The 17166-nt window shown below is 42.5% G+C and overlaps 5 protein-coding genes across 8 annotated transcripts; 1 reads left to right on the top strand and 4 right to left on the bottom strand.

Annotated features, from left to right (window-relative positions):
• Window positions 1-364: 364 nt before the first annotated feature.
• LOC132795719 (acyl-CoA-binding domain-containing protein 6) lies at window positions 365-1252 on the bottom strand. Its single transcript, XM_060806585.1, is given in 2 exon segments — window positions 365-585; window positions 587-1252. Coding segments are annotated over 2 exon segments (777 nt in total). The 3' UTR covers window positions 365-474.
• Window positions 1253-1369: 117 nt separating this feature from the next.
• Window positions 1370-1948, bottom strand: LOC132795720 (uncharacterized). The gene is made up of 2 exons (XM_060806586.1): window positions 1796-1948; window positions 1370-1705 (listed from the first exon to the last, which is right to left on the bottom strand). Exon 2 carries the CDS (start codon window positions 1634-1636, stop codon window positions 1370-1372), a length of 267 nt encoding a protein of 88 aa, XP_060662569.1. The 5' UTR covers window positions 1637-1705; window positions 1796-1948.
• Window positions 1949-3025: 1077 nt separating this feature from the next.
• LOC132795075 (CTD nuclear envelope phosphatase 1 homolog) lies at window positions 3026-7551 on the bottom strand. Of its 4 annotated transcripts, none has more exons than XM_060805511.1 (4): window positions 6141-7551; window positions 5081-5333; window positions 4361-4548; window positions 3026-4305 (listed from the first exon to the last, which is right to left on the bottom strand). In XM_060805511.1, the coding sequence occupies exons 1-4, from the start codon at window positions 6237-6239 to the stop codon at window positions 4114-4116; spliced, it is 732 nt and encodes a 243-aa protein (XP_060661494.1). In that variant the 5' UTR covers window positions 6240-7551; the 3' UTR covers window positions 3026-4113. The 4 variants fall into 4 exon arrangements, with proteins under 4 accessions (XP_060661494.1, XP_060661495.1, XP_060661493.1 ...); XM_060805512.1 differs by having other exon boundaries at window positions 5081-5324; window positions 6141-7550; XM_060805510.1 differs by having other exon boundaries at window positions 4361-4543; window positions 5075-5333; window positions 6141-7547.
• Window positions 7552-8025: 474 nt separating this feature from the next.
• LOC132795074 (basic proline-rich protein) lies at window positions 8026-14293 on the top strand. Its single transcript, XM_060805507.1, has 4 exons — window positions 8026-9188; window positions 9270-9762; window positions 10578-11755; window positions 12709-14293. Exons 1-4 carry the CDS (start codon window positions 8631-8633, stop codon window positions 13267-13269), a joined length of 2790 nt encoding a protein of 929 aa, XP_060661490.1. The 5' UTR covers window positions 8026-8630; the 3' UTR covers window positions 13270-14293.
• Window positions 14294-14459: 166 nt separating this feature from the next.
• On the bottom strand, window positions 14460-16855 carry LOC132797060 (GPI transamidase component PIG-T). The gene is made up of 2 exons (XM_060808499.1): window positions 16568-16855; window positions 14460-16403 (listed from the first exon to the last, which is right to left on the bottom strand). Exons 1-2 carry the CDS (start codon window positions 16761-16763, stop codon window positions 14671-14673), a joined length of 1929 nt encoding a protein of 642 aa, XP_060664482.1. The 5' UTR covers window positions 16764-16855; the 3' UTR covers window positions 14460-14670.
• Between the last annotated feature and the right edge of the window lie 311 nt (window positions 16856-17166).

Here is a 17166-nt window from a genome sequence, read left to right as displayed (position 1 = left end):
CTGAACACTTATATCTTAGTTGCGAATAGTTCTTTACATACGAAATTTGAAACCTAACTCCCTGAATTCATAATTTAGTATATTAATAGCGCCTTTTTCACTTTTCATTAAAAGTAAAGGAATTTAAAAATATGATTTATGTACCAAACAATGGAAATATGTTCGATCTCTAGGCAGTCGAGTAAAGACTTCAAATTGAAAGAGAGAACTCAGAAAGTAGAACATGAATAAGAAAGAATGCGAGGCGCAAACTTGTTTCAAACAAGAAGACTTAAGATTGATGTAGAAACTGTATATAGCATTTTTTTTTTTTATATAACAATAATAATACGAGCTGGCAATTTCGAAGAGCATGAAACAGTAAAGTACAAGTTATACTTTTCAACAGCTACGATTACGTTTTAATTTCGCACACAAAAATAAAAAGAAAAGAATATAATATACAATTGAAAATGTTGCACAAATCTCCCGCACTCAAGTGTTGCGCAGCTGCAGCGCCGACTGCAGCATGGCACAAATCAGCTCATCCTCGGCGACATCCAGACACGTCTGTCCATCGGCATCGCGCAGCTCCAGATCCGCATTGGGAGGACAAGAGATAGCGTAACGCCTCGACATGGCCACAGCTCGCAGCATAATGCAGCGGCGTCTGTTGCTCCGCATCCAATTGATTCACATTTGCCCCGCACTCAACCAGATATTGAATGATCTCGATGGCATTGCGATCGGTGGCCCAATGCAACAGCGCCATGCCCTGCTCGTCCAGCGAAGTGAGATCAGCCTCTGGCTTCAGTTGTTCACGCAAACGTGGCAAATTGTTCTCCTTCACATGATCGAAAATGGTCTTCAGATGCTCCGGCTTGGATTGCTCCTCCACGGGCACCGACTCAATGCTGTGCACCACCCAACCATTTAAGCGCCCTGGCGTCTTCTGTTTGCTGTCCACCTCGTAGTCCTCGTCTATGCTGCGCAGCTTGGCTATGTAAGCGCTTTGCGCCTCTGGCTTTGTCATCAGGCCTAGCGCTTGCCAAGCTGACCATTTGCTGCGTGCCTGCATCTGCAACATCGAGGGGCGTGGCGTGTGGCAAACGCCCTCGGTGGCCTGCTTATAGAGGCCGTAGAGTTCGAGCAGATCCTTGGCCGCATACACATTGGCCTTGGCCGTCACATGGTTGGTTGCCAAGCGAAATTGTTGCTCCAGCTCCGACTGCTCCACATCGTCGTCGCCCATCTCCAAGTCACTGTCCGACATGCTCAATTTGTTGTAAATGCCAATTTGTATGTTTAATCTAACTGTAATCGTAGTGTTTCCCTATCCCTATCCCGCTTTCTCTCTCTCTCTCTCTCTCTCACTCGCTTGCTCACTCCTTTATGACTTGTGTATGTTGAGGTAATTGCCTTCAAGTATGTGCTTATGTTCGTTCTCAATTTTTTCGAGCGCCTGCAAACTCTGGAAACTAACGAAACCGTAACCCTTGGAGCAACCGGTTTTCTTGTCGAATATAACGTTGGCGTTGATCACACGCCCAAACTCCTTGAAATAGCCGCGCAATTCTTGGTGGCCCACTGTCCACGGTAGATTGCCCACAAAAATGCGGTGAACTGATTTACCAACTTTTGCCACTGTGGTTGCCATGTGTACGCAGCGTTCTTGCTCTCTCGCTCTCTGTCTATTGACACACTCTCACGTTCGCTCCTTGTTTTTCTGCCAACCGAATAAAGGCAAAAGTTAATTGTCATTCAATAAAAGTGGTAAAATTGCATTTAATTGAAAGAACTGAGAAACGAGTCTCACCTGCGTTGTTCACACAGACGTTGCGTAAATTGTTTTGGGGCGGCTCTTGTATTTGTTGTTTTTTTTTGTTATTAACCTCAAACTAAAAGCACAGCACAACACAATTTATCGAAAGAGTGCGATTTCTTATCGGCTATCGACTATACGCTGCTGTTACAGTGCGGCATACTTGAAAAAAAATATGAATCAATGATTTGACAGCAAACAATAATAGAAACACCATAGAAGTTTGTTAAATTTGTATGTCAAACATTTGTTTGCTGTTGCGTTTTTTTTAAATTTAAAAATGACATTGGTTCCGCGATGAATCATATCGAACTAGCTTGCGCAACTAAGCAGCCTGTTGCGCATTTTAAATACTAAAGAAAATTTGAAATCTGAAATAATATTCACAAACAGACAACTTTAAAAAATTCCCAACTATGTTAAGTTATGAATTGCAATAATTTAGCAAAAAATTAAAAAAAAGATGTTAATAATAACTGATATTCGTTTTGCTGGCAAATTGTAATCGAACCAGTCAATAATCGATTTTTTTTTGTTTGTATTTTAATGTCGCGCCATTTTTGAAAGTGAAACACTGCTGGTTTGCCATATATGTTGTGTGTTCCCTTTTTCATTTGTAATTAATTTATGATTTATTTTTCATGTTTTTTGTGGTTTTTCTTGTTGTTGGTTTTGTTTTAACAAATTTCTTTTAAGCTACAAACTACTTAAAATTAACAACATCGCATACATATTTAATTAATAAACAAATAATGAATTTTTTTCATACATTTACAATAGAATACAAAAAAAAATTAAATTCACAATTCAATTGGCGCAAGCTTGGGGGATGTTCTTCAGCTGTTTTGCTAATTGTATTTTTTTTTAATGTTGTTAAGCATTTTGAAACAGTGTTCATAAATAACTATGGAAGCGATTTGTTTCATTCTATACTTTTTTCTTCACAATTTTGTAGTCAGCCAATGAATGATTATGATTTATTTGCAAACAGTTGTTTTAATTTTTCTGATTCTCTTTTCTTTTGATCAAACATGCTACGATTGTTCAGTTAATTTCATTATGATTCTAATGAATATACATTAATATATATATATATATATATATTTCATGATTTGGCGCTCTCATTAATCCCTAGTTATTTCTTTCTCCGGGGGCATGGCAAATTGATTTAACAAAAGCCAAAAGTTTTGTGATTTTGCCCTTAGAATTAGATGTTGAAATGAATTTTATGTTTTTTGGTTTTATGCTTTAATAGTTCTCATCATCTTATTCAAGTTTAAATACAAATATAGTACGCCTTCAATGCCATTTTTGCCTGCATGCAGGCATCTCTAATTAATTAATCTTAAGAGTTAACATAATCCTTTTACTTTTCAATCTTGTTTTTGTTTTTTCCTTTAACATATACACTTAGTCAATTGAAAATTTAGTTTTGGTTGCATTTTCGTTTCGTTTTTCTTGATTGTTTTTTTTAACGAAAACTATAGAGGTTTAAAAGTTATTTGTTGCCTGATTTGTTTTTACACAAAAAAAAACCTATACAAAAGTTCATTAATCTTTACGTTGTTGTTGTTGTATGTATATATAGAAAACAATGTTTCTTGCCTTGTGGCTTGCATTTAATAATAGTAATCATAATAATAATAATAATTAATTTTAATGTAATTACAACAAACTATGCCTAACATAAATATATATATAATGTATATATCTATGCATATGTGTATGTGTTGTAGTTGTCTTAGCTAAAGTGTTTTTATGATATATATATGTGTGTGTGTATGTAAGGTGTGTCTATGTCTGTTTGTGTGTCAACATAATTATTTATTTTATTTGCCTGCCTGAAAAACATACTGTAGTTTCTTGTCTCAACATCAACATCTACATCATCATCGTCTTTATCATCATTATCATCATTATAGTACAAAAATAACGCAAACAATTTAATTTTCTAGCACAAAGAATTGTATAATCGATATTGTATATATATATAAATATATGCATGTATATAAATATATATTCATATGTAGTTAAATGATACGAACATTATGTATAATTAGTTAGAAAACGTTGCATTAATTGAAAATGTAATACAGATTATAGAAAAATCGATCCATTCATTCTGTCCTATTATTAAACATAAAATTCGTTTATGTGTCACAGCACCACCTTATTTTTTTTCTGTTTCTTTTGTTGTTGTTTCATCTTGTTGTTGTTTCTGTTTCTGTTGTTGCTAATTTTAATTTGTAACTTCGCATCTGATGTTGATGTTAAATTTGTTGCATTAGCTACACTTGGTGGCGGCACACCTGCTACCACAGGCGATGCAGGTGAAGATTTCGCGATAACACCGAACGCACATCGTTGGTAAATCTCAGCGCGTCGAGCATGGGCAGCAACGATAATAATGCCGTATCCATTGGATCGGAGAACCAACTTTTAATGGGGATCGCATTATTTGGAAAACACCGATATGCCCCAGGCGAATTGTCAATTATAAATATCTACAAAAAAAAGAATATTAACAATGTATCTATAATATATACGGGGTTTACTTACCCTATTCAAATCACTGCATATGGCTGACAAATCTTTGGTATAGGAGCCATAGTCGGGCGTGCAGTGCTGTCTGTAGTATCTACGCCGCAATATATTGCGGCCGTTGTCCAATTTGTCAGCAACAGCAGCTCCATAGATCTCCATGCTGGCCGTAAACACAACCAGATCATACCATTGCGATACCTGATTCATAAATAGATAAAGATGCATATGAGTTGGATGTCTTAATATAATTTTGGGCTTATCTAATGCCATGATTTTGTATCCTCTATTTTTTTTATTCAGAATGATTAAACTATCACTAAACTAACTTTAAGCGCTAGAAGGCTAAAAGTTTAATGCAGCACAGCTTTTGAAATTGAAAGCAACAAGAGCTACAAATGCAAATGACTTCCAAACGAAGTCAAAGTTCATCAAGTAAGTAACACTTTTAAAATATGAGACATTTTTAAACGCTGCTTTAGTCACAAAAGCTGCTTATTTCACTCTAAGCACTTAGCAATTCCTAAAGAGGTTTGTTGAACCCCAAAATGAGTCAAGCTCTAAAAGACTGAATAATTGCGACTTGTTGTGTAGCACAATACACTATAATTTAGTCTGCTCAACGACGCTCTTCGTAGAGATAGAAAGCTTTTAAATTTGAATACGATTGAATAGAACGAACGAGCTTATCGGAATCGAATCGAATCGAAGTGTATCCTTTCGATTACTCACCACATCCAAAAAAGTAATCGACATGCGGCCGTTTGTGCACAAAGAATCGCACTGGATGTCTATCGATCGTCACTTTAACGGTAAAATCGTGCGGCGTACCCGGCTTCACCGTATTCCTGGGCATCGCATTGTGATGTGAGTGTATCAGCGTCTCGTCCAAGTCCAACACCAAAGTTTTGCGCTGCACCAAACTGAGTCGATGCCGCGACACCGGTGACAGCGGGAAGAGTTCATATTTAACCGGCTGATACTGGATAAACTAAGAGAGTTAATTTTATACATTCAAATATGTTGGCACATTCAAAATTGTAATTGTTTTTTTTTGTTAACGTACACACACAAACACACGCACAGTTGATGCTGCTAATCATCATTAAAAGTTTTAAGCTCAGGTAAGACAAAGAAAGTAGTAAACGAGTGTGCTTGTGTGTGTGTGTGCTAAGGGAGTAAGAGTGGGATGGCGGCTGAACAGCACTGCATGTGTATTTAGTCGTTGTGTTTTTAGCACACACTCTCGTACACACACACACACCGCTGATCACCATCAAATGTAATATGCTTAGGTAAGACAAGCATGTAAGTAGTAGTATGAGTACAATGTGGAAGTGAGAGTGGGATGGACGGCGGGAGTACAGCACAGCAGCATGTTCTGTGTGAATCTCCCTATGCAATGCAGCGTCATGCTGCCACAGCACATACGTACATTGTATATGCGAGAGAGTAAGGAAACATGATAAGAAGACGACGCCGCTCAGCTGCAGCGACAGCAATTGGAAACTGTCATTGTGTGATAAAGGATTGATTGGAAGCGTGTGGAAAGAGACCCGGAAAGGTAAAAGCAAAACCAAAAGGCCAAAGAAGGGGGTGTGGGTGGGTGTGGTGTACAATTGCTTATCGCAGCCTTGACCAGCGAGTACCGTTTATGTTATTTAATCACTGCGTGTTCTGTGATAACACGACACAACACAAGTAACACACAAAAAAAACTAGAAATTTAACTAAATTTGAAACAAGTGGAAAGTGTGCAAGGTTTTATGGTTATTATAATTTATTGTAAATTACTTACAGCGCGCACTTGGCGATTGAACATGAAACATATGCATGTCCAGACCTTTGACAGCAACAAAAGCAGCGCATGGAACTTCATTTGCAACAGCGAAATCATTGGTAAGAAGTTCTCTTCTTACCTCCTCACAAAAAAAAAAAAACAAATGTCGCTAATATTCTTCTCTTTTTACTATTTTGCCCTGGCTGCTGCGTTGTCCGTTGTCAACGTCGTTTTCGGTTCTTCACTATTATTATTATTATTATTATTATTGTTGTTACGCTTTGGATCTTGGTTAAGTGAAAACCAAAAAACACACACACCAGAGCGAAAGCAAAGCAAAAACACAAAAAAAAAACGAAAAAAATAACAAAAGCTCCCCCGTTCACTCACTAAATGCAAAAAAAAAAAACAACAAAAAACGCGCCGCCGGCTTTATAGTTGTAGCTGTGCTTGTTATTGCTGTGTTCCGTGTGCTTTTGATAACGCGCTCAAAACTTTTTTTGTTTTGTTTGTATTTATTTTTCACTATCGTATCGTATTATCGTTATCGATATCGCAATTATTGTTTTTTTACACACTCGCACACAAGCTCGCGCTTCGAACTGCACATATACAACACATACATACGCACGCACACATGTGCAATGAACGTGAGGCGCGCAGAGGGTAACAAAATCGATATTTAATACACACAAGCGTGCTGTGCAAAGCCGGAGAGCGCCTACAAAAAGGATGACCGTTGATTTTTGCAGTTCTGTTCGAAGTGTTTCTATTACTATTTACATATACATATACATATGTATGTCGTATGCACACGTCTATCTGCCGCACGTTTTTATTTTACATTTAACACTTGTGTTGTTGGGCTCCCAGTGTGTTTCATCACTTTTCTCATCACTGCGCTGAAGTGTTGCTGTTGCTGCTGTTCTTGTTTGTGGTTGTTGCTGCTCTCCCACTCTATAGCTCTCTCTCGCACTCTTTCTCTCACTTCTGCGGGTCTATTGCTGTTTGCTGCTGCTGTCACAATTGTTGTTATTTTTCGTTTTTCTCTGACGCTCTGCTGGCAACTTTTTCTTTTTTTTTTTTATTAACTTTTTGTATGTTCCATTCGTTAATTGTTGTGCACACAAACAAAAAATACAGTTAATTTCGATTTGGTATTTTTCTTTCGTGTTTATTGAACCATTTTTCTTCAGATGCTTGTTGGCGCGGCAAATGAATATTGCACTTTGATATTGAGTAATCTGGTTCTTGGTTTTTGTTTAATAATTCGCACGCTCACACATGCATAAACATACACTCACACAACACACACATACACTCGCTGCTTTAATCAATTTGGCTAAAAGCCAGTCCAACAAAATAAATTGTGAAAAAATAAGAGATTGATCGCTGTGAGCGTGCTATTGTTATCGTTAATAGTTATCGATATGTGTTTTACGATGTACCCCTACACTCTTGATGCTGCCGGTTGTTAAACAATATCGGCAAAAAATGTTGCAAAATTAATATACATATATATATGCATATGTTTTCAGTATGTAACTAAATTTTGCAAATTTTTGTAAATTTTTTGAAGCAATACTCATAACTTCATGGTACAGACACAAATTTCATAAAATTTTAATTCGCTGAATGTGAGCAGAAGAGCGCCATGTTGGCATACGACCAACCGTCATGCAAACTGTTTTAATACAATTTTATGAAATAAAAGTAATGCAAGAGTGCGCATAGTTAATAAATTTTATTTTATTTTTAAGTTTTATTAATTTTAGAGTAGATATAATTAGCGGCTCAATAAATGCAAAGTTTGGCCATGCGACGCATCATGCCCAGTCTGAACGTGTATCGCATCATGCGCATCGATAGTTTTTTTTTTTTGTTGGATGGTAATCGACCGGCCGCTGTAATCGTTGAAAGCGTCGTTGACGTTCTTTGCAATTTGCAAAAGTGGAAAGAAAAAGAAAAATTATGTAGACTTTTTCGGCCAAAAAGCATATCATCAAATTTTGTGCTAAAAATTATAGAGTTTTACATCGCAAATTAAGTGAACGCGACACGTGCTAAATTGCTAAATTCAAGCTCGCTACTTAAATAAAACACAAACGAAGTAGTTTGCAATTTTTCATTTATATATAAAAAATTTGTGAGATATATATATATAAAATATATATATAAATGTGCGTGTAGTTGTGTGTGCACGCGTGTGTGTGTGTGTGAGTGTGTTTTAATGCGGCGAATGCGAAACCGAATGTGAAACCGACTTAAAAAAAAAAAAAGAAAAAGAAGAGATAGAAAAAAAACCGCACTCAGCGTAGACAACTTTAATTTTATTTAATTGACGCGCCGCAAACTACAGTCGAGCAAAGCGCGTGGGCAGCAAGCGTAGCAAACAAGAGGAAGGGGAGCAGGAATTTTTCTTTCACACACCGTTTGATAATAACCGCTAAAATTGTGGAAAAACAGGAGAAAACTCCCAAGCGGAAGAAGAAGGCTGCAGCCAGTAAAATGTCTGCAGTTTATTCGCCGCAACCGCCGCCGCCGCCGTTGCCGCAGCAACAGCCGCAGCAGCAACAACAACCCGTGCAACATCCGCCGCCGGGTTCGGTGCAGTTGCCGCCACCGCAAATGCCGCCGCAGCAACAGCAGCAGCAACAACAGCAGCAGCAACAACAACAACAGCAGCAACAACAACAGCCGCCTGGCACTGGACAAGGAGGACCGCCGCCAGGTGGCGTTGTCGGCGGTGTCGGTCCCATGGGACCCATGGGTCCCATGCAGCAGCGTGTCGTTGGTCCCGGCGGCGTTGGCGTCGGCAATCCCGTGATGATGGGCACTCCGCCCAATGCGGTGGGACAGCGCGGCGGTGTGCCAGCACCGCAGGTTAGCTCCGCCCAGATCCAGAAGATGCTGGACGAGAATTGCGGACTCATACAGACCATACAGGACTTTCAGAACATGGGCAAGTCGCAGGAGTGCATGAGCTATCAGGTGGCGCTGCATCGCAATCTTGTCTATTTGGCGCAGCTCGCCGATCCGCAGATGAACATTTCCCAAATACTGCCCGTAAGTTAGCCCCTTCACTCGTTGCTAGCTTCTTCCACTCACTCTCTCTCTCTCTCTCTTTATCTATATTTCACTCTTTAGCCTCCGCACATTATGCAGACGATGCAGCAGGGCAATCAACCGCCAGCGCCGCACAGCATGATGGGTGTTGTTGGCGGTTTGGGCGGCGTACCGCCACCAGGTCAACAACAACAGCAGCAGCAACAACAGTTGCCCGGCCAGCAGGTGGCACCGGGTGCTCCGCCACCACCGGGCAGCGTTATACAGGCACAAATGCAGTTGCAGCATGCCAACGATGCAGGCGTTGGTCCTGTACAAATGCCACCGTATCCGGGCCAACAGCAGCAGCCCACGCATCCCGGCATGCCACCGGGTGCCCAACAGCAATCTCAACAACAACAGCAGCAGCAACAACAACAGCAGCAGCAGCAACAACAGCAGCAGGCGGGCCAAGTGCAGCAGCAACAGCAGCCGCCGCAAGTGAGCCAGGCTGGGCCACAGCCACAGGCGGGACCGTATCGCAATGTCCAGGCCGGCGCCGGGCAGGCTCAGGTCGTGGCCAATGCAGCGCCCAGTAAGTGTAATGTATAGCACATTTATTTCAACTATAATATGCAACTTGGCAATCGATGTTTTATCTATTTGTTCCTTGAAACAAACGGAATGAAACATGCTTAAGTGTTGAAATTCTTTAATTTGATGTCAGCAATTAATTTAATTTGTATCAAAATTCATTCTTTTGTCTGTTGGCGTTCTTATATTATATTTGCTGTGTGAAACAAACAGAATGAAACATGCTTAAGTATTGAACTGTTTGAAACAAGCGGAATGAAGCACCCTTAAGTATTGAAATTCTTTAATTTGATGTCAGCAATTAATTTAATTTGTATCAAAATTCATTCTTTTGTCTGTTGGCGTTCTTATATTATATTTGCTGTGTGAAACAAACAGAATGAAACATGCTTAAGTATTGAACTGTTCGAAACAAACGAAATTAATGATGCTTATGTGTTGAACTGCATGAAACAAACGGATTGAAACACCCTTAAGTGTTGAAATTCTTTAATTTGATGTCAGCAATTAATTTAATTTGTATCAAAATTCTTTCTTTTGTCTGTTGGCGTTCTTATATTATATTTGCTGTGTGAAACAAACAGAATGAAACATGCTTAAGTATTGAACTGTTTGAAACAAGCGGAATGAAACACGTTTGCACATCTATGTACTATTCGAAACAATCGAATAAAAACGTTTGTGTACCTATTTTCTGTTTGAAACAAACGAAATGAAACACTAAATCACTTGCACTAAAGAGCTTGCCGTTTAGTTCTTAGTATTGCGATTCTTAGCCTTACTAAATTGTAATCTCTTGCTCATCCTTCCATACAGATCAACAACAGCAGCGTCCCAACAACGGACCTCTGCCGCCGGGTCAAAGCCAACCGCCACCACCGCAACAACAGCAGCAGCAGCAACAACAGCAGCCGCCGAACCAGCAGCAACAGCAACCACAGCCGGGACCGGGCCAAGTGCCGCCACCGCAAGCACAATATCGGGTCAACTACCAGCAACAGCAGCAACAACAACAGCAGCAGCAACAACAGCAACACGGTCATTATCCGGGCTATCCACCGCAATCGCAGCCGCAGTACCAGCCACAAAACGCTTATCCCTATGGACCACCCGGTCAGGGTTATGGGCCACCACCGCCACCGCCCAATGCACAGGCGGCGTATCATCATGCCGGCATGCCGCCCACATCGACAGCCGGTGGCGCCCAAGGTGTGGTGCATGCATACCAACCGAATCCCAATGCTGGTGGCGCCGCTGCGGGCGGACAACAACAACAGGCACCGCCCCCAGGTGCGTATCCGCCACCGCCGCCCACACAGCAAGTGGCGCCCGGCCAACAGCCGCCGGGTCCGCCGCCCACACAAATGTACGGTCCACCGCCGACGGCCGGAGGCCAGGCGGGGCCACCGGGACCGCCAGGTCCACCGCAAAGTGTGCTGCCCAATCAGTATGGGCCACCGCCGCCACAGCAGGCGGGCGCCGTGCCCGGCGGTCCTCCGCCGATGGGCCCCTATGCCGGCTATCCGCCCAATCAATACGGTCAGGCGGGTGCGCCCGGTGCACCACCAGGTGGCGGCTACGGGCCACCGCCGCCCGGCAGCCAATCCCAGTCACCGTATCAGGCGTATCAACAGGCCACGGGCGCACCGCCTGGCAGTTATCCGGGCCAACCGGTGCCGGGGCCACCGAATGCACAGCAGGTGAGTGTGGCGGGCTCAAATGCTGGGCCGCCACCACCGCCGGCCAGTTACAGCACGGCGCCGAGTCAAACACCGCCGCCACCGCAGCAACAGCAGCAACAACAACAGCAGCAACAACAATCGGCGCCCAATCAGCAGCAGCAGCAGGCGGGCAATCCGAATGGACCCAATACGCCGCAATCGACGCCGCCGCCGCCACCGACAGCTGTGGCGGGTGTGCCGCCCAATCAGCAGCCGCCGGGCGCGGGTGCCGCACAACAGCAGCCACAGTATGCGCCACAGCAACAGCAGCAGGTCAGTGTTGAAAGTATTGGGACGAGTTTAACCTTTAAATAGTATTTTAAAATTAAAGTTCCTTAATTTATAATATTTGCATAGGATAAGTATTATTTTTTAATTAGTTGGTTTATGTCCTAACTAAACGATAAAATGAAACATTTAATATAACTAACCTAAAGTCAAGTTATAATGTTATTAATAACTTGACTTTAGGTTAGTTTTCTTAAACGTTTTGTTTTCATCGTTTAGTTAAGACACTTATCCTAAACGCAAACCGAAGCTAAAGCTTCAAAACTTGTAAATTTATTTTACAATATTAATGTCCCTTACTAAATTAATCACTTTACTTGCAGCCGCTGCACAAGCAGCCTGCAATATTTTAAAATTACAATTCCTTAATTTATAGTTTTTGCTTATTATAACTCGACTTTAAGTTAATTTCATTAAATGTTAATTTATCATTGATTCGTTAAGACACAAGCTTTTCCTAAACACGAATCAAAGCTGTAGCTTGCAAACCTGTAAAATGATTCCTTATCACTTTACTTGCAATGACTGCACTTACAATTCCTTAATTTATAGGTATTGCTTATTCTAACTTCTTTAAGTGTTTTTTTTTCATCGTTTAGTTAAGACACAAACCACGGTGCATATTTCCACCAGTACTTATCCTAAACACGAACCGAAGCTAAAACTTTAAAACTTGTAAATTTATTTTAGAATATTAATGTCCCTTACTAAATTAATCACTTTACAGCAGCCTGCAATATTTGAAAATTAGAATTCCTTAATTTATAGTTTTTGGTTATTATAACATGACTTTAGGTTAGTTATCTTAAGCGTTTAGTTTTCATCGCTTAGGTAAGACACAAACCACAGCACATATTTCAACCAGTACTTATCCTAAACACGAACCGAAGCTATAGCTTGCAAACTTATTAATCTAATCCTAATCCCTTTACTTGCAGCCACTGCAACAGCAGCCTGGACAACCAGGACAACAGCTGAGCGCCGTGGTGTCCGGCGTGTCTCCGTTGCCCACACAACAGCAGCCAACGTACTCGACGCCACCCACAAGCGTGGGAGGCTATGGCACACCGCAGCAACAGCAGCAGCAACAACAGCAGCAACAGCAACAACAACCACAGGGTGGACCACCACCACAGCAACAACAACAGCAACAGCCACCGCCAGGCGGACCGCCAAATGCAACAGCGCCGCCGCCACCAAATGGCGCCACGCCACCAATGGCGCCCAATCAATATCAGCCAGCGCCGGGCGGACAACCGTACGGCGCACCGCCGCCACCGCCGCAAGGTTACGGGCCACCGCCGCCGGGTAGCGCGTATCCGGGTCATGGGTATCATCAGCCGCCGCAGGCTGGCGGCTATGCGCAGTATCCGCCAACGCAGGGCTATCAAGGCTATCGGCCGGCGCCAGGCGGAGCACAGATGCCGCCACCGGGAGCACCGCAAGGTCCACCGCCAGCGGGCGCCTATGGTTACTACGGCAATCAGCCGCCACAGTGAAGCGTGCGTGTGAGTGAAGAGTGAGTGAGAGAGCGAGAAGTATGAAGAACATGAAACATGGAAAACAACAACAACAAAAGAAATCAACTCGAAGCTGTCGCCCGCCTGCACCTCCAGTTGTCTCGCTCGCTCTGCTGCAAAGTAGCCATTTAAGCCAATGGCCTGCATATGTGCGTGTGGGTGTGAAGCACATTAATACTTCTAAAAACATTTAGCATTAGTTTGTACTTGTACTTGTATTTGTAGTAATTGTAATTTGAGCGAAGAACGAAAGAACGAGGGCGAGAGAGAAAGTGACCGTGGAGACGTGTCCATTATGCATATATAGAAATATATCTTAACTCTTAACATACACATACATCTAAAATTACATTTATATACGCAAATTTCATTTCCACTCTCTGTAATTGTCCCCTAGTGTTTTTTGTCTCTTTTTAATCGTACTATTTTTTTTTGTCGTTTTATTGTAATTGTACATCGATAACGTAATGTCTTCAAGTCGCGTGTAAAATGTAACTTTGCATAGTTTTTACATACATACATACATATATATTTTTTTAATGCCAATTTTTACATTTAACAAACAGCAAGCACATGGCAGCATCCAACAACAAACAAGCATAAGAATAAAAACACAAAACATATAAGTAGTATTTAATGATCAAATATTCCAATAACAAAAACAACAAAACTCAACTCAAACTCGACTATTTCACATAGGCGCACGCACGTGTGTATGTGTGCGAGTGTGTGTGTGTGTATGTGGACGCACTTTAATCTAATTGTAATTCATAAGCAGCGGATAAAAAGAAGAATGGCAAAAGAATGAAACGAAAAAGGATTAAATGATGTTCGATATGCCGATATACGTCACTCATTGTCATCGATAGCATTTACATTTAGACATTTGGCAACAATTTGTGCTAAAGCTAAAACAAAACAGATACTATTATTATTTAAAAAATACTTACGTATAAAAATGAACAAAACAAAAAAATAATAAAAAGCGAAATGCATTCAATAAAAACAAAGACCTGTCTCAATTTGCACACATCGTCGTGTTATGTATGTGTGTGTGTGTGTGTGTCGACGCCTGTTGGAAAGTGTTGCCTACTTTCCAGACGTTAAGTGAGAGTTAACATTAACTGCAGCTAAAAAATGAGCGTTGTAACTAAATTAAGTAATACACATTTTATATGGACATGAAGCGCTTTATTTGATTGAACAAGTGTTATCGAAACATGTCAAGCGCCATTATATTGTTTTGTTATCGAAATGACTGTCGTGCTTTGGAATATGTTTATCGGCAGCCACCCCATCGGCACAAGAGCAACAGGAGTAGGCGCTGATTACGAGTATGCATCGATGCTCTTCTATTTCTAGTCTTGCCATCTCAGTTTATCACATGTTCGCCTGCTTCTGCTCATTACAAACGACCGACTCTTGCTGTTCCGCTTCCTTCTCCTCATGCTGCTGCTGCTGCTGTTTTTCGTCTGTTGCTGTCTGCTGCACTGATGTTGCCTCCTCCTTCTTGCTACCCCAGCGAGACTTGAGCTTGTGTATGAGCTTGCGCAACAGATTGCGCGGCATCGTCGTCTGTCGCTCGACAATCATCAATTTGGTGGCCACACTGTGAATGGGCCCAAAGGCCAATGCAACCACTGTGCACGCTAAACAAATCACATTATACGGCATGCTAAAATCTGGCGTTGGCAGCGACACAATCAACGCCTCCGTGCGCAGCGTCAGCGTATAACTTGGTCGCGACGCATTAAACGAATCCTTGAAGAGATGTGCCTCCGGCGGCAAGGCGCTATAATTGCGGCCCATGGGCAATTGTGTGCTTATAACAGCAGCACCAATATAATGCCCGTGATTCGCATCCGGCGGATACTCGAGCCACTTGAGCAGCAAATAGTCCACCTCGATGGTAATCAGCGCGCTGCTCTTCGCCGGCAGCACAAAACCAATCTCCAGATGTGTGGGCAATTCACGTTGTTTCCCAGGCGCATAGTGCAGCAGCTTAAATGGCAACTCATCATTCACATCCGTGGCGTATTCGCGACGTTGTTGCTCCTTGTTGCGTATACGCAACGTGTGCAAATAGGCGTGCACATACCAAGGCACCAGCTCGAGCAACACCACTGGCAAATCCTCATAGTGTGTGTTGCGTATCTCGGTGGCAATGCGTCCACGTTTCTGTCCATTCCCCAGCAGATAGCGATGCGCATAAAGCGGTGGCAAGTTCAATGCACTAACAGCCAGACGCCGTCCTCCTCCCACTGACTTTTCACCGATCCAGGCAATGTTAAAGAGTCGTGTAGCATCCGGTGCTGCCGCCTCAAATTGCTGTTGTATGTCATAGACGCCATATGACACCCGATGGCCACCGCGTATGCTGCTCACATTGAATGCGGGCGGCGGCACCAACTGAAAGCGTTCGCCTTGCTCGCTGCGTTGCGCATAGATGCGACTGCTGGTGGCCAGCTCACAGTAACCATTCAGCCCCATGCCGAAGAGACGGCGCAACGAAAAGTCCGTGTTGCTCTGCTCCAGCAATTTGAGATCGTAAACCAGATTCGCCGTTTGGGTGAGCTCCACAATACAGTTGTTGTCATCATCGTGATCGCATAGTGTGCGCACTTTGACGCCCAATGAATGATATTTGGTATTGTGCACAAAGCCCGAGTTGAGCAATGTGGCCAAACCGGATGCACTGCCGCAGGGCAACAGTTTCTTCCATGGCGTCAGATTCTCGGTGCAAACAATTTCCCGTGGCAATGTCGCATAGCGAACGAACTGCTTGCCATTCTCTCCGGAGTGGTGCATGAACTGCGGCCGAAAGATGTGACGCGGTGCAATGCTATTGGTGTTGTCCACAAAATTCAGCGAGGAGCACAATACACCGGAGAAGACATTGGCCAATTGCATCCATTGTTTGTTCACCGCATCGTTGGTCAAATTGCTGGCACTGAACCACGCCCACAATTCGGCACCACCGGTGGCATCCACAATAGGATAACCCCAGCTCTCGTAGCGCCACAAACCTTGAGTGAGGCTAATGTGCAGCTCCTTGACATCGTAGGTCTGCAGGATTTCGGCAATGACGCGCGGCGTTAGTTGTGTGTGAAAGACTGCAAAGTGGAGAGGAGAGCAATAAAGCAGTGCAGCAAATTCTAGACACTCGCTTGCAACGGACAAATGTAGTTAAGATAAGAGGACAGGATACACTTTGGCAAAGCGGGTGAACGGATTGCAAGCGAAGTCTATATATACTATGTAATAAGTTGTTACTCACGATTGTTGCGATCGCCGTAGTGCCATCGCGTGGTGAACTGAAAGTATGTGTTTACATGGTCGCCGGCAAGCGGACGCACCACTAGCTCTTCATGGAATTGCTCATCGGGCTGGTGACCGTGAGCCGTTGGCGTTAGCGGCGTCCAAAGCAGCAACAGCAGCAGCGGCGGCAGAAATGTGGACAATACGGATAACATTTAGTTGATGCGACACAGCAATAAATTGCTCATTTAATAATACTTTGTATTCTATGGCATCAATTAAAATAGAGATGTTGATATGCCATCGATATATCGATTACAGTACGCTCGCACCGGGTTGAAAGAATCGATATATGTGTAGCCTGGCTGCCATTCCGATAAGCATGAAATGACACTTTTTTCAAATCTTTGTTGTCAAACATATGCGAACCCCTCATGCAGCAAGTATTTGGCTGCCATTGTTCGTCAATAATACAATAATCTAAAGAATGCGAACCAGATGCGCCATTGCATTTAATTTACATGCCCGCATCGCATGTTTTGAGAGCAACTCTGCATAGCAGCTGTTTGTCCGTCCCAGCGTTGCTTTGATTATACGGTCACTCCGTATAAAACAACA

The sequence above is a fragment of the Drosophila nasuta genome, chromosome X (genome assembly GCF_023558535.2).
Source record: "Drosophila nasuta strain 15112-1781.00 chromosome X, ASM2355853v1, whole genome shotgun sequence".
Classification (NCBI taxonomy): domain Eukaryota; kingdom Metazoa; phylum Arthropoda; class Insecta; order Diptera; family Drosophilidae; genus Drosophila; species Drosophila nasuta.
Note: the sequence above shows the minus strand (reverse complement) of the source record. Positions and strands in the feature narration are given on the sequence as shown.